The sequence below is a fragment of the Diceros bicornis genome, chromosome 14 (genome assembly GCF_020826845.1).
Source record: "Diceros bicornis minor isolate mBicDic1 chromosome 14, mDicBic1.mat.cur, whole genome shotgun sequence".
Lineage (NCBI taxonomy): Eukaryota > Metazoa > Chordata > Mammalia > Perissodactyla > Rhinocerotidae > Diceros > Diceros bicornis.
In genome coordinates, this window is record NC_080753.1 from 12,854,760 (window position 1) to 12,871,000 (window position 16,241).

General features: G+C 38.2%; 1 protein-coding gene across 1 annotated transcript in view; it reads right to left on the reverse strand.

Annotated features, from left to right (window-relative positions):
* The window catches only part of MLIP (muscular LMNA interacting protein), a 106,995-nt gene that overhangs the window by 81,770 nt on the left and 8,984 nt on the right, over positions 1–16,241 (reverse strand). Inside the window, exons 3-4 of the mRNA XM_058555451.1 lie at positions 14,872–15,264; positions 917–2,482 (exon numbers count right to left, since the gene is read on the reverse strand). Of these exons, the coding sequence (XP_058411434.1) occupies positions 917–2,482; positions 14,872–15,264 (1,959 nt within the window). The remainder of the gene's footprint in view (positions 1–916; positions 2,483–14,871; positions 15,265–16,241) is intronic.

Below are 16,241 nucleotides of genomic sequence, written 5' to 3' on the forward strand. Positions count from 1 at the left end.
TCTACATCCTAAATTATTTAAGAATAACTGGGAAGCTGGCATCTCTAGAGCAGAGTTGCCTTCCACCAGGAGAAATGAAGTCGATCCTTCAAATGTTTCCCTTCTCATATTAAAATAAATGCCAGTTTCACATCCTTGCTTAATAGTTTGCTTCAGAGCATTTGAAAGCCTATATTTTTCCTCTCTTAATTCTATTTTCTTATACCCAGCCTGTCTACCCTTTCTGTATTTCATAATTACTAAGTATTTAGTGTTTATAATAAATCAAATAATTTTCACATATAAAGAAAATTTCTATTCCCTTTGCCCTGTAGCTATATAGCTAAATCCATATTGATTTAGCTTGAGGTATAGGGAGCAATAAAGAAATCAACCTGGTAGAAGGGAAAGAAAATTAATAATAATAAATGAATGCCGGCAAAGGAAATAGAAAGTTTCAAATTAGCTTGGCAATAATATGGGCCTAGATCTAAGGTAATATTCCATTTTACACTAATCCTGTCTACTATTCTATCAGTGCACGATATTTTGATGGATGATGGGGTCCATGCTATTAAATAATCAGAAATGTATCATACTCCCAAGTATCAAGTAGCTGCTTTAAATTCCATTTTGGGATCAATGATATAACTCATTTTATACCCGAAAAAACTGCCCTTGAAGCCATAGATTTAAGAAGTTACCATAAGAGGAGGATTTGCAAAATTAAAGAATTGTACAGAAACATGCATAATTTTAGACAGATTATAATTCATCTGCACATTCAAATATACCAAATCCCAGCCAGACCCTCTTGCATTTTTCTCTACCTCCTTGTAGGAGCAAAATGAATATCATAATTCTTGATTTATCCCCTGGGAAAAAGATTCTTCCATATTTCAAAATAAGCATGCACCATGCAACGTGCAAAAAATACCTTGGGTGTCTTAGTTTCAGGGCCTGTTGACATGGACAGTGCACAAGGTGAAATCAGCTCCTCGGTTCTTGTTAGAGAGATGGGAGGTGATGGGGTTGAAACAGATGACCTGTGGTCGGATATTGTGCTTTCAGATTTCCCAAGTCTTGAAGGCAAGGTCCCACGGCCACAATTTGGGTGCAGAGCTGAGGGACTGAGCTGGAGTTTTGGGGAGGGAAGTTTAGCAGGAGGGGGAGGGGGGGACCCGAATTTGGGAAGAGAGGCAGAGCTAGGGCTGGAGACAGGGGCTGGAGCAGCAGCTGAAGGTTTCTGCCCCGAGCCAGATAGCTGTGGTGACGCTCCCTTGGATCTATTGATCAGGTTTGAAAGAGCTGGGGAAGGATGGAAAGATTTCTCTGGAGAGGAGAGTGTGGCTCTTTGGTTAGTGGGAGAAGATAATGTAGAGGAGGCTGACTTAGAAGGATGTGTGTAAATATTCCTGAGCTTTTCTGGACCCCTGAGGTCAGGGTCCTGTTTGCCCTTCCAAGAAAGAGGCGACAAGCTTGGTGGAACAGGAGGAAGACCTGCAGGACTCCATGTACTGGTTTGTAGCAGGGAGAGCGGTGGACTGCTCTTCAAAGAAGTGGGTGATGGTGTTTTCTCCACATTCAAAGAAACAAGGCTGCTACCGACATGCTTTGTGGGAGAAAGCGAGGGTGCCTGAGAAAGGGGAGCAGATTTGGTGAAAGAAGGTAAGTGCAAGGATTGCTGGCTTAATTCAGAAACCTGGTGTTCCCTTCCCTCTGGAGACCCAGCTCTCAGGGAGCAACTTGAGAGAGACTTTTTAGGTGTGGGTGGGGTTTGCTTTACTTTTTGATCGAGTGTGAGTGTGGAAGAAGCCAGGGAGTTGAGAGAGAAAGTGGGACAAGATGCAGGGGAAATGGGTCTTTGGTGAGAAGGGTTTGACTTGAGGATAGCCGTGAGGAGGGAAAGCCGAGAGGGCACCGAGGATTTCACCCCTGACTTCGAGAGATTTCCACTAGACGATGCTTGGCTACAGATAGCAGAAGAAGAGCCTTGGAAAGAGGAGGTAAATGGTTTCGGACTTGGAGAGAGTGAATGCGTGACAATACGGACTGGTATGTACGAGGCTGAATTCGACGTCAGAGAAGCACCGGAGGATGGTGAAGGAGAAGAGGTTCTTGGACTTTCTCTGGGGCTAAGGACATGCGAGGTTAAAGTTGTCTTCTTCGGAACTTCCGATGTCAGTCCAGGTTTTTGATCGGCTGCACTTGGACTGGATAAATTAGAACCTGATAACTGAGTGGAATGGGGAACCTGTAACGTCGAGGAGGTGCCCTTCGATGCAAAATAGGGTGAAGAGTGAGCGGAAGTTTGAAAATACGTAGTTGTTTCCTCCACCACGGCCCCACTGACATCCAGCCTCCTAGTGTGGATCTCCTCTAGGACAGAGGCTCCGTCGAGGGTAACTGGGTCAGGTGGTGTTTTCTGATTAGTTGGAGAAACAAAGGAGAAAGCAGGTGGTTTACAGGCAAGCTGCTCAGAGGTAGTGGGAGAAGAAGTTAACTAGAGGAAAGAGAAATAGACAGATTGTAATAGGACATTATTTGTGAAACTGTCAAAATATTCTTGTCACTTGTGTGTTTATGCACAGTCCTTCTATTAGTTTACACAAAAGGAGGCACCTTAAATCTCCATAAAAATGGAAGAAATTCTGTTTTGCTAATGAGGCATTGCTTTGAATTTGAAATAAAATATAAATAAACTGCGAAGCATTATATACTATACCTCATTTGTTCCCCAGAACGAACATCAATGTAAAATTGTATTTGCATGTTTCCATTTGGAAAATAATTTATGGACAAAATCTAAAATAACTATCTTAATTTGGAATTGTGTTATTTGCAAAGATTTAAATCACCATCAATATAAATTTCAAAATTCACTTTGGAAAATGAAATAGATTTTCTTCCAATGTAAGAATATAAGCCATAAAATAATAATAATGACTACAATCCTTAAAAAATTTAACACTACTTCAAGGGTTTAAAATTCTGAAAACTTAGACTATTCCTACATATGGTAACCCTGAAAAAAATGCCCAGAATTCAGAAGATGCAGTGCCTAACGATTAATCAACACACAATGCTAAGTTGAGAGGGTGAAAGTAAAGTCCAAAATAGAGAGGAAGTTTTAACTTATGAAACATATTTCCCTAATTACTTGCCAGAATGAACCTTTAACAAATGATTTGGATTATGCTGGAAGGAATAGGGACTCTTTCATATCAAAAGAAGCCCAAGTACTTTACAAATGTAATCTGCCTGAAACTATGCAGCCCACAAATCCCACATCACATAAAAAGATAATTAAGAAATAATGTATCATTTTCAAGAGAGACCAGGGAGAGCTTGTGGAATAACTGGATGTAAGTATTCATGTGCTATTGTAAAAATCATCCAATACTTTAAGACAAGCACTGAAATTATACATGATTCTAAAGCCAAATCTTTTAAACAGAGGTTTCCCTTCAAAATTATTGATTTGATTCTATCGATTCATGAAAGAAAGGAAAATAGTTGTATCTAATAAAGAATTTAGGGATTATAAATTACTCAAAATATGAATGAATATGTTAATAAATATTGAAAAAGTAATACATATAAATAATATATAAATATATAATATATAAAAATATAAATATATATAACATAAAATAATATATATAAATATATATATATTGCATTACATAGCAAGAAAATGTATAACTATAAGAATTAAACTTTGCAAAAGCTTGGTTTACAAATTCAGTAAATGATATTTCTGGATTTTTCTTTATAACATATCAAGAAAGTATCCATTAGACCTAAAGTAATGATTTTCATATCATACAGTTTTGAGTTCTAAAAATATTAAAAACTAAATTCAAACAACTCAAACTTCTAAGTTTCTGAGCAAACATACTCAAAATATTCTTTTCTTTTTATATGTAAATTTATATGCAAGCACAGAATTCTTGCCACATAAATAATATTTGAATACATTGGCATAACCCAGAATATCCGAAAATCAGAAATAATTGAAAATCAAGCAGAATTCAATCAAATGGAGAAAGAAGGCTTAACGATTCCCTCACATAAGTTTTACTTAGAAACAGCTCTGCTTAACCATTGTTTATATAACTGATTCATATGATTAGCCGTAACTGAAACGTCTTCTCTAGCTGTTTCTATTGATTGGTCTCTCTTCACAGAAGGAATGAAGAAATTTCAAGACTGTGTATAGGGTGTTTTTGCATATTATGCCAAAACTTTTGGTAGAGAAGTTTGTAAATTAATAATATGAGCCACAAAAATCCCATTACCTTTTCAGTCATGTTTCCAAATAACTTCAATTTATATGACAAGCTCATTAATTCATCCTGATTATCCACCAAAGCATCACGCTAAAATCATAGGGCCATAAGTTTGAGGGTCTCCTTCAGATGAAAAGACTGTTCCCTCCAACTTCCTCAAGACTATGGCTTCTAATTACCAAACATCCTACTACATTGTTATATTTTACCTAATATAAGTAACTGAGAATTTTATTATGCTTTTTAATACTTAATTATTCAAGAACTTCTAAAAGACTGTGAAAAATCTAAGAATGTTTATTATGCTTATATTAATCTACATATAATTTTTATTATGTTTTCCTTTTCAATATATTAATAAGTATTTGCAATATATTCGTTTCCAATTTGCAAATACATCCTGATGTTATCCTAATTTATACTAATATAAAAATGTGGCACCATATTTTTATAAAATTCCCAGGACTGAGGAATGCATTTTTTAATGAAAAAGATTCATTTTCCTGAATTCCTCTCATTAATAAGTTAAAAATAAAGAGGGGCTAAAGACATGAATAATTTTATGCAGAAAGAAAGAATGGATACCTGTCAAATGCTCAGTCAAGTAGCTCAGAAGTGGTCCTTCATTTTACCTCTTTCCTGTAAATCCCGTACCAGTAATAATAAGCTGCTCTATGGATGTCTACAAATTATTTCCATCCCTTCATTCTCACCCATTAACAACTCCTTGTGTGGTACTCTAAGCTTGTTATTGGTACTCTAATTCCTTCTCCCTCAAGCCTGTTCTCCGTCTTCTCCATGATTTATTTCTAACCTGATCTGTGTTGATTTCTTTGCTTCAAACACCTCTCTAGAGCTACCCCTGACTATGTTCTCCAATCCCCAACCCTCTTCTGATTCCTTGAGCCCCCTTACTCTTCCAAAGTCCTTGTCAAAACTCTCTTCTCCAAGAAAGACTTTCCTGAACTCTGGAATACATTCACAACAACCTCAGTAACAGAGGATGCTTGCAATGTTCTGCTGTTATCAAGTGGACAATCTTACTCATAAATCTACCCTTGGATCCTGTATAATAGAGGCCATCCGTTATTTTAACAACCAATCTCTATTGTGGAGCTGCCTTGTAATTTTAGTCAATCTAAAATTAACTGCTCTTTTATATATCATTCTTTTCCTAATATGTCTATGAGATAAAAGCTAAAGTGACGATCTGCTACCTGATGTTCTGAATAGTCCCCGAGATTTGGACAGCACCAGATGTTGGTTTCATATAGTTGTTCTCTTCTTCCTGAATCTGTATAGCCATGCAAAGCAGAAACTCTAGATTCCTCTCTGTCCTCACATATAGTCATTACACTACGGCAGCTTAGCCTCCTAAACTTACCTATTGATCGGTCCTCTTGTCACTGATGGACACTCATAATATCACTGGACAGACTCTCAGCCTTTCCTACCTGAACAATTTAAATAAGATTTCTGGTGTTCCTACCTCTAGTTGCACTCCATTTAACCTATCATTAGATTGACCTTTTAAAATCTGATTGAAGTATACCTATGCTCAAGATGTCATCAATACTTTCTCTGTGTCTACCATGAACTAAATATGTTTCCTTCATGACAGAGCCTTTCTCTTGCTATCCAGTCTCATTTCCCTCATCCTCTGCTATTTTTCGTTTTAGGTTTTAGAAATACTTTGTTCAGTCTCCTCCTTCTTGCCAGCATTGTCAACATTCTAGCCATCTCCTTCTCTTACCCATCCACTTGGCAAATTTTCGTTCTTAAATCAATCCCACCAGCTGCCATTATGTTCCTAGACTTGGTCTACTTAAAGCTGCTATAAAAAAAAATTTAACACAACCTTGTTGATTGGCAGAGCCACTGAACTTAGTTTATGAACTTGGTCTGTACAAGGGCACCAGCAGAGAGTGGGGCTGAACTTCCTTGCCCCTATGTAGACAGGGCGCCCTTCTCTAATTCACATAGAGGCTGAGTGAGGCACTGTGGATTGGTGTCATCATAAATTTAAGATCTATAGTCTCAGCTGGGCCCTGTCTCTCTTAGCTTTTTTCTTGGTTGTTTTTTTTTTTTTTCCTTCTCTTTTCTCTTGACCTCAGCTTCTTCTCCTGTTCTGAACAACAGCCCTTCCAAAAAGTTAACACTCTCCACAAACCCTTTTCCCACCACTTCCCTCATTGTATTCAACAGATGACCCAGATTCCTTCTCTCCAAAGAAAATTGGGATTATCAGGAAAATCAAATTTTTCTAGATATATCCTCATTCCCTTTCCTTTGTTCTAAGGGAAGATGATGGCTTTTCACTTTTTAAAAGGTAAATTTTCCCCATGTACTCTGAATCACAGCAGCTCTTGCCTTCTCAGGAATCTCATTTCATCAGTTATCCCCATATGCTATGTATCCAGCCTTTTCCTTTTCTGCTAGCTCTCTTATCCTAACATAAATTTAAGCAGAATCCTTCCTATCTTTAAAAACATAATAATAAATATCAAGTAGTGGATTGTAAAAATACCCACCATTCTCTAGTCTTTGCATTAAAAACACAAAGTCCTTTTCCTCATCCCTTAATGTCAACTAGCCACGTGATTCGTTTTAGCCAGTGGGACATTACCAAACGTGATACAAGAAACAGTGGCTAGAAAAGCACTTGTGCATTGGAGCTTACTGGCTTGCTAAGTGCAGAATGTTGCCATGATGTCAATGAGCCCAGGCTACCCTACTGGAAAATGCAAGACCACTTCTCAGCTAACCAGCCACCAGACAGCTAATCACCTACCAGCCAACCCAGCAGCCAATTGCAGACATGTAAGTGAACCACAGCAAAAATCAGCTGAGTCTGACCCAGATCTGCAGAACCACCCAGCTGAGCACTGCCAAATTATTGACCTGCAGATTTCAGAGCTAAATAAATGGTTGTTTTTCACAAACACTAAATTTTAGCATGGTTTGCTAAGCAGCAAAAGCTAACTGATAAAAATATGTGCATACACGTATACCAAGATCTTTGTGGGTCTTGTCTTTCTCATGGTTGCAGATCCGTGTTGTTTTCTTCTCAGTCACGTCTATACCACACAATCATTGTATTGATTTCCTTACTTCCTATGGCCCACACACCCTGACGTGACTTCCCAAAGAGTCCCATCCTTGTAGAACCCCCTCCTCCTGAGTACAGTGGAATCTGTGACTTCCTTCTAACTAATAGAACTTGGCAAAGGCGAAAGGATTTTGCAGATGCAATTAAAGTCCCTAATCAGATGACTTTAAATTAACCAAACAGGAGATTATTGTGTGAGGGGGATGACCTAATCCAGTGAGCTCTTTAAAAGAGGGTCAAAAGGATAGACCTCAAAGTAGCAGAGACTCTTTCTCTATTGTAGGAAGCAAGCTGCCACGAATTCTACAGCCTCAAGGAAATGAATTCCTCCAATAACCTGAGAGAGCTTAGAGGCAGATCCTCCCCTAGTAGAGCCTTCAGATGAGAATGCAGCTTGACATCTTGATTTCAGCCTTGTGAGACCCTGAGCAAAGAACCCAGCTCAGTTGTGCTCAGACTACTGATCTACAGAAACCAGGAGAAAACAGAATAAATAAAAATGTTTTTTAAGCCACTAAATTTCTGATAATCTGTCACAAAGCAATAAAAAACGAATACACATCCCACTGGCTTCTTAACAGTTTTTACCCCTATTCTCCCATAGAAACTGTTATCACCAATGTCTACAATGATTTATTTTTTCCTAAACCCAACAGGCGCTTGAATCCCTTATCTCTTCTGATTTCTCTCTAGAATCTGACACTTCCAATCTCTCCCTCCTTTTCAAAGCTGTTTTATCTGTAGCTTCTATTTCATCACTCTCTTCTAGTTTATGTATCTTTTCTTGAGTCCTTTCCATGTTCCTCCTCTTCTTCCACCCTCTTCTCATGCCTTGGTACTTACCTGCCTGTTCCCACTGTCTGAGATGCCCAGGTCCTGCTTATCTGCCCAGAAAACTGGCACTCATCCTTCCCATCTCAGCTCATGCAGTGTGAACCCTTCCTGATGTTCCAGGCTGACTTAGGTGGCCTCCCCCTAGATTTCCGATTGTTCCTTGAACTGTTACCTTTCATTGTCATTGTTTTCAAGTGCATCTGTTTTTCAAGTTCCTTGAAGGCAGGTACTATGTCTTTTAAGTTTATTCGCCTAGTGTCTGGTGCCTGGAATATTACCTTCAAGTAGGAAGGAAGAAATAAAGTATCTAGTGGATGTAGGAAGAGAAGGACAGAGAGCAGGGACATAGTGTCTCCTTGAAGAAGGCCTCGTCTCCTCCATCAGCAATGGTCTCCTCTCATTCTGCTCTAGACCTTGGGCAGTGAGGGTGGGCAGGGAGAGAGGAGAACGCTGACTCTAATATCTGATTCAGTCTTTACGTCACCAGCAGGAAAAAGTTTGAGTTCTGACATGGACAAGTCAGGAGACCCTCCTTTTAAAGGCTCCATCATCTTTCTGCTGAAATTGTCAAGGCAACTTGATTTTCCATAAATGCACTTCCTCTGCCCCTTGGGCTAATGGTACAATTGATCTCACCCAGGGGAAACAACAAGCCACTAATTAGGATCACAGGGATTCTGCCACCATCAGAGCTCAACTTGGGGCCTCCCACTGAGTCAGAAAAATCCTCCTGTGTGTCCAGTCTCATCATGGAAGGAGAGACAAAGTAGGCTAAGAGGAGGGAGTCATATACACACCCTAAGCAAGAAGAGAAATGAGGAGAAGGCAATGGGAAGATGACTAGAGGAAGGTGGTTAAAAAAAATGAAATCACTTGGTCAGGGAGATGTATATCAATTAAAAGAATGAGGGCCTCTAAATTTTTAATCATCACAACTGCCTCAAGGCAGCTATATCATCAAGAAGGTCCACCCAGAATCTGACTTACTACTCAGATCACCTCTCACCTCCTTCTGCAAGGCAGACTCCCTTTTTGTTTTCTTTGCTGTCAGGCCCCACATAGCTCTGCTCTGCATATAGTTACAAAGTCGTCCACCTGATGGTCATGTACAAACTACTTCCTGGCATCTTAATATAAACATGTCATTTTTCAGGAACAATTGGTGGCATTCCAAGCTAGTCCTCTCAGCAGTTAGCAGAATCTAACATGGAAGTTTAACCTCTCAGTTTTTTCAAAGACTTTAATCTCTAAATCTCTAAGTCCAAAAGCTATGGATGATTTGTTTTAATAAGAAAAATATGGAGCAACAGCTAACCTATGAAGCAGGAGTCCTAGGCTCTCTTCCATACTCTGTTATCGATTTCTCTCAACTGTGGAGGCTCATTAAGTGAGTTCCTATAATAATGTCTATTCCCTATTTATATCACAGGGACATGTGAAAAGGAGGATCATTTATATCACAGAATCATGTGAAAAGGATTCATTCATTCATTCATCACACACTTTCTAAGCAGCTACAGTGTCCCAGGCATTGTGTTAGGTGATGGGGACCAGAAAGTGACAAGATTTTTTGTCGTTACAGGGCTCACGGATCTACGGGGGTAAGAGAGACATAAAAGGCTCTTGTAATACAATGTGCTGGTATTAATAGGGGATTTCATTATAAAACTGAGGCCTAGGAGTGTAAGGAAGGTTTCTGTGTCTAATGCCTTGTCCAAATAATTTGTTGTAATCTCTTTTCCATGGATCCATAAAATTTAGATTCTTAATAAATATGTGTGCCAGTGTCTGAATTTCCCAGAATTTTATGTAAGAACCTTCTTTATTTGACCCCTATCAGTTCTTCTGATCTTATTTTCCAAGTCCCTTCCTCAGTCTTATATCCAAGTTATGTTTGAACCAATGTATAAAACCTCTCCCTCCTCACATATTCCTTACCCTGTGCCCCAAAACGTACCGTCATCTCAAACTTCTCAAATACATTCAGTCATTTCTTGAGAACCTATCGTGGTCAGGCATTGTTCTGGGCACTTTATATATATATATATATATTCTTTCATTGAATCTTCATACGGAAGGTTGATATCATTGCCCATTTTACAAACGAGGAAACTAAGGTTTAAGATTTCAAGTAACTTCCCATAGGAGCATGGCCAGTAAGTTGCCTGTCTCATTTTTGTTTTCACCTACCATCCCACCAATGCATGACCTCCCTCTCCTCACCACTGATCCACTTCTCCACTTGATTTCTGCCCCTATTACCCCACTCACTCTGTTCCCATTAAGGTCACCAAATGACCTCCTAATTTCCAGATTCAATGGGCTTTGAGGGTCCTACTTTATTTGACTTTGCTTTATATTTTAATTTTCCTCATATTTATAATATTTATATTATATGTTATATTATTTTAATAAATAATATTATATAATATTAATATTTTAATAGAAGGTTCCAGGCAGCTCTTCTGGAACAGAACTGGTCAGATGCTAGACAACCTCATCCACCTCTCCCTGAGTAGGGGAGAGCACAGAGGAGGTGTGGCCCCAAGTAGGTAACAGGGGCCAAGGCTCTAGGGGCCAGCCTGTGAGAGTGGAAGGGCTCCCATATTCCAAATTGAGACAGCGGCAAGGTCAGACCCCAAACTTCTGGCCTCATCCCTACACATCTTCTGATCCTACTAATACCTACTGAGGAGAGAGGTTTTCCTTCCTTCCTTACAGGGGACACACTTCCCTTCAGGGTCTCCTAGTGCTTCGTTTCCAGCTCTAACAGCAAAAAGCCTTATGCTGCTTCCCCAGCTTTGATCTGGGCCTCTTGAATCTCCCAACTTGCCCTTCTTCCCTAATCAAGCAACAGCATCTATTAACCTGGCTGTCCCACTTCGCAGAATTACTTGCTAGTGTACAGTAAGAAAATCTGGAAAAGCAGCTAGAAAATAAAAAAGTACAATGTTGTAAAAGAAAGCTGCGTTCTCCAGGAGGCCTCTCAGCATAAAAGTAGGAGAACTATTGTGTTTCATATTTGATAACTCTGGGTCAGTACTTGAAACATGTCATGCCTCCAGAAAGTTCTTTCATAGGTTATTTTGTATTTCTAAATGGATATAATTGAGACCAGATTCATTTGAGTTCTGTAAAGAATACACTACTGAGCTACCTTAAATAAATATATACATACATACATAAAAAGAAAATACTATATATTTTATTTATTTGACCTTGTTTATAGACTATTCCTTTTGTTGAAAGTCCTTTTAGCTTTCGTTGCATGCAGCCCCTCTCTCCAACTTCTTTGGTCCCCTCTCAGTCTTTTTCATTGGCTTCTCTTCTTTCACAGGCCCTTTAGATTTTGCCATTTCCTGGCTTGTATCTTATGTCTCCTTGTTCTACATTCTTTCCATGAATACATATCTCCACTCTCATCACTTCAATTTATATAGCAAATATTTCCAGTCTCCCATCTTTCTCCTGTGTTCCAGATTCATACTTCCAGCTCCTTTCTAGATATCATCATGTTCTACCACCAAGGTATCTCAAATTCAACATCAGATATCCCACCTCTTCCTATCCCTTCCCAAGACCTTATTCTTCCCTCAGTTAATGATACCAACATTCATCCTATTTCCTTGGCTATAAATTTCATTCATCTCTGATTTTTCCCATGTATTGTCAATGAACAAGTCTAATTAATTCTACCTCATGGGTCCTTTCTTTATTCCCACTGTCGCTGCCTCAACTCCAGGCTTTATCATTGGTCTTTCAGACTCTATGTTTCAGACTCTGTGTTTGTATGCTTTTATTCACCTCTCTTTTAACTCTGATACTATCCCTAGGTAAGACAATTCTTAGACTTTTACATCAAAATTCAAGACATCAACATTCAAAAATATTACTCTTTTTTTCTGAATTTTATTTGAGAAGATTTTGATTCAACTGCTCACATTATGTAGCATTTTTACTTTTGACTTACATTTTAAAATTCAAAAGTCTTTAGTGATTTTTTTAACATAATGTGCTTTTACTTAAACATGCCACTTCAACAACAGTATTTGGAGCATAATACACTCAATCCAGTATTTATATTATGTTAAGATGATATAGTAACCACTGTAAGAAACAAAATGTTCAATAACAATGGATTTAACATGGACTTTAGCCTTAAACACTTTATAGTCTGCTAGGAGAGATAAGGCATGAACCTAAATAGTTATAATACATGCTGGAATAGGATAATTGTTATAAAAGGTATACAGAAAAAAACTATAAGAATTATACTGAGGGAGAGCTTGCTTTCACTGAAATAACCAAAGCAAACTTCATGAAGGAGTCAATATCAGAGCAAGGACTTCGCTGATGTGAACTTTTAAATATTTGTTTTTTTCACACATCTTATTGAACCTCACCTACGTGCAAGACTGCACTAAGTGCTAAGGATACAGAAATGAACAAGAGACAGACCTTGACTTCAAGTTGTTCTCAGTCTAGTGAGGAATAAAGATAAAATCAACTATCATAACCTGATGAAAAGGAGTTATATTGGAGATTTTCTAAAAAGGCTACAAAACTACACAGAAAATGACAAAGAGAGAGGAGAAAAAGTAACTTCTCTCTCTTCAAAAGGAATGTCTCTAGGAAGAGCTGCTACTTGAGCTGAGCTTAGAGTATCAAGTAGCCTAGGTCAAACTGGAGATGGGTCTGGGGAAGAAGATTACACAGAGAGGAATCAAGGGCTCAGGGTGGATAGGTATGAAGTGTGTACTCTCGTGAAAGTTCAGGAGAGCTGAAGAAGGAGGTACAAGAAGTGGATAGAAAATGACATCTAGGCTGGGTTTTGGAAACGTTAAAGCCAGACTAAGAACTAAAGACATTTTTTATGAATAGCTTAATAAATTATTGCTGACTAACTGATAGTGCTAATCTACAGACAATTTTATACATAGATTTGTTTTTACCAGGTAGACCAGAAATTCACTTAATTAACTGCATTTCTGATTGAAAAATTGATGTTGTTGGAAAAAGGAACAATGGCTTTTCCCAAACATTTCAGGATTCAATATTCCTCCATTAGTGGCAATCATAATTTTCAACCACTACTAATGAATTAGGTTGAGCTTTGCCTTTTCATTTAGAGCTTTGATAACAGGAACTATAAGCTATTCCTAACCAACCTATTTTGGAAAAAAATTCCAAAGTGTGTGTTTAGTCTCTAGTTTGACCTCTATATATTTGGTCATGTGAAAACAAAATAAATGACCAAGTCAGGGGAAGAAATCTATCAATTGGGGAAAGGAGTAAATCAAAAATCCAAAAATCACTTCATTAAGAATATTTTTCTTTGTTTATTTATATTTGGTATCATCCTCCTACACTGACTATGGAAACCCCTACATCTCCACTTGGTTATCCCATCATCTGTCCTGAGGCAAGAAAGAAATGTTTAAGCCTATCACCACTTATTGAGACTATGTTTAATTATATGATTAGAATATTTCCAGTAACTAGCTGAGAATAAACTGCAAGAAGAAACAAAAGTTTTAGTCCAGTAGATGTGGGTGTGGGTGCCCTAGTGAGAGTCTTCTATCACCAAAAGGCATCATGAGGATACCGGATGCTTGAAGGTGATATAAATACAGCACCAGAAAGTCAGTGAAGGCTGCAGAGATAAAGATGGGGTGGCACCAAAAAAAAACAATAATAAGATGCCTGCTCTACAGTTTTACGTAGGTTCTAGTAGCACCAAAAGGCCAACTCACCAACAAAAATGTTCTCCCAACTACTTTGGGATGCTTGCAAATGGCTAGTCTAGCATATCCTAAACAAGACATCTTGGTACTAACTCAAGTTCATTGTCAAGGAGAGCTCCGCGTCGGCTATCTACTCCCAAAGGCAGCCTCTGCATTCCTGACATTCTACCTACACCTTGTCAAAGTCATTATATAGTTTCATTACAACAAATAGCCAGCCAGTGGCAAAATCCTCCTATTGTTTTCCTTCAAAACCCCTCCCTGTGGACCCCCTTTCATTCTTGACATCACAGATATGGGTCTTCTCCTACTGCACCATAGGCTCTCCACCTTAGAGGAACCATTGAATCTTGCTGCCTAGTTTTGGGATGGGATCTTCTCCACGTTTCACTGAGGCCCGCGCCACCATGGTGGCTTCCAGGACCACAATAGATGTTTTCCTCAAGATACACTGGAAAGAATTATTTTCCTTACACACTTATTCCTAGTGTGTCCCTTTACTAGTTTTTTAGTAGTTTAATATTGAATTGATGTCTTCCACTGGATCTTTCTCGTGTTTGAAATGTGCTATTTGATGCACCAACTCACCAAGCACTTTCTCCTAAGAAACTCCCGATGTCAACCTTCAAGAATTGATCAAAAGGAAGAGGTAATATTCCCCCAAATCCACTCCAGCTAAATATTTTACATTTTCTCTTCAGCAAATTCACAGTATAATTGTATAATCCTTTTTGTCTTATGAATTTATGATCTATATTTACACTGTGATGATTTATGATCTTGGAATTTTGGTTTTTTAATACTTTTTTCTTTGAGAGTTTTGTATGCCTTGGACAGGAAGGTCTTTGCAGACAGCCTAGGACAAGAAGTATGTAAACAACTTTTTTTCCTAGTGACAAGAAGAAAAACCTACCTGCCCATGCTTTTGCTGAGGGGCCATCTCATGAGGCATTTCAGGATGTGATGGGGCCTGGAGGTCTGTCCCCCGAGTTTTGGGACGCACCACATCAGAGAGCAGACTGGAGGAGATTGCCAGAGACTTGGGCCGAGTAGCTGTGGTGCCCATCCCCCCTGGGGGGCCTTGTTCACTTTTTCTGCTTGTAGCTTCCTCTTCCCCTTCAGAGTCCACAATAAAGACATATTCAGCTTTGAAGAGGTCACTTTGCTGCATTCCTTGTGGTTCGTTTGCTTTGAATCCCTTTCCTTGTGAAATCTTTCCACTGACCTCTGAAGGATATGTCAGTGTCCCTTGGTCTCTCTCCTGTTGGATCCCAGCATTCAAGGTCAAATACTCATTGGAATTAGACTGCAATAAATGTAGAGACATATAAGCATTGACGTTGGTTTGACAAATGCTTCTTTTTTGCACATACACTTAAAAGCTTAACCTGCTTATAATCTCCAAGGATAAGACTTTTTAAAAATAGATTTAAAAATCAGGTTGGCTTAGGAAAGATTAAGTTGAAGTTAATGGTTTACTTTTACTAGCCCACCTGTTTGTCCTGGTCCAAGCCCAAACAATTTAGGGCTCAGAATCAATAACACTGCTTTCAAATAAATCATTATATGATTTTTTAAAAAGAGAGGGGGCAGCAATGCATGAAACAAATGGGAATTGGTCAAAGGTTTAGTTAATGGTCAAGCAAAACCTGTATATCCTGTGTAAGCCAAAGGAGAAAGGAAATCTCATCAAAAGGTTCTAAAATAACATAAATCTCTCTAAAAGTCTGAAGGAAAAATAAAATTGGAACAAAATGCATAGATATTCAGACAAAACAATCTAAGCTAATTGGGAAGAACTCATGAATAAGGCACCAAAAAAAAGTAGATATTTTTAGTACAAAGTATTTTTCACTGCTATTTTATTTTGGATTTGTAATTCTAAATCTTTTCCCATCCAATTTTCTATGAATACATAGAAGGTTTACAAGACCAGGAGTAAAATAGCTGTATCAAGCTACAAAACATCTTTTTCTAAAATGATAGCAGCAATGTACACTAAGATTATGTTTAAAAGACCCAACATTAGTTTTCTTGGCTTTGATAACTATACTATGGTTACTATTTTTCTTTCTTTGCAGCTTTTCTTCAAGTCTAAAATTACTTCAAAATGGAAAGTTAAAGAAGACACTGAATATACTAAAATAAACTAAATTTTAACTGTGATGGTCAATTAAATATGTGCTAATATGTGTTTATGTATTGTGTGTGAAGATAGAAGTCAAACCATTTATTATATATAACTAAACTCTAGAGTTGATTTTATACACCCATTCCCCATTT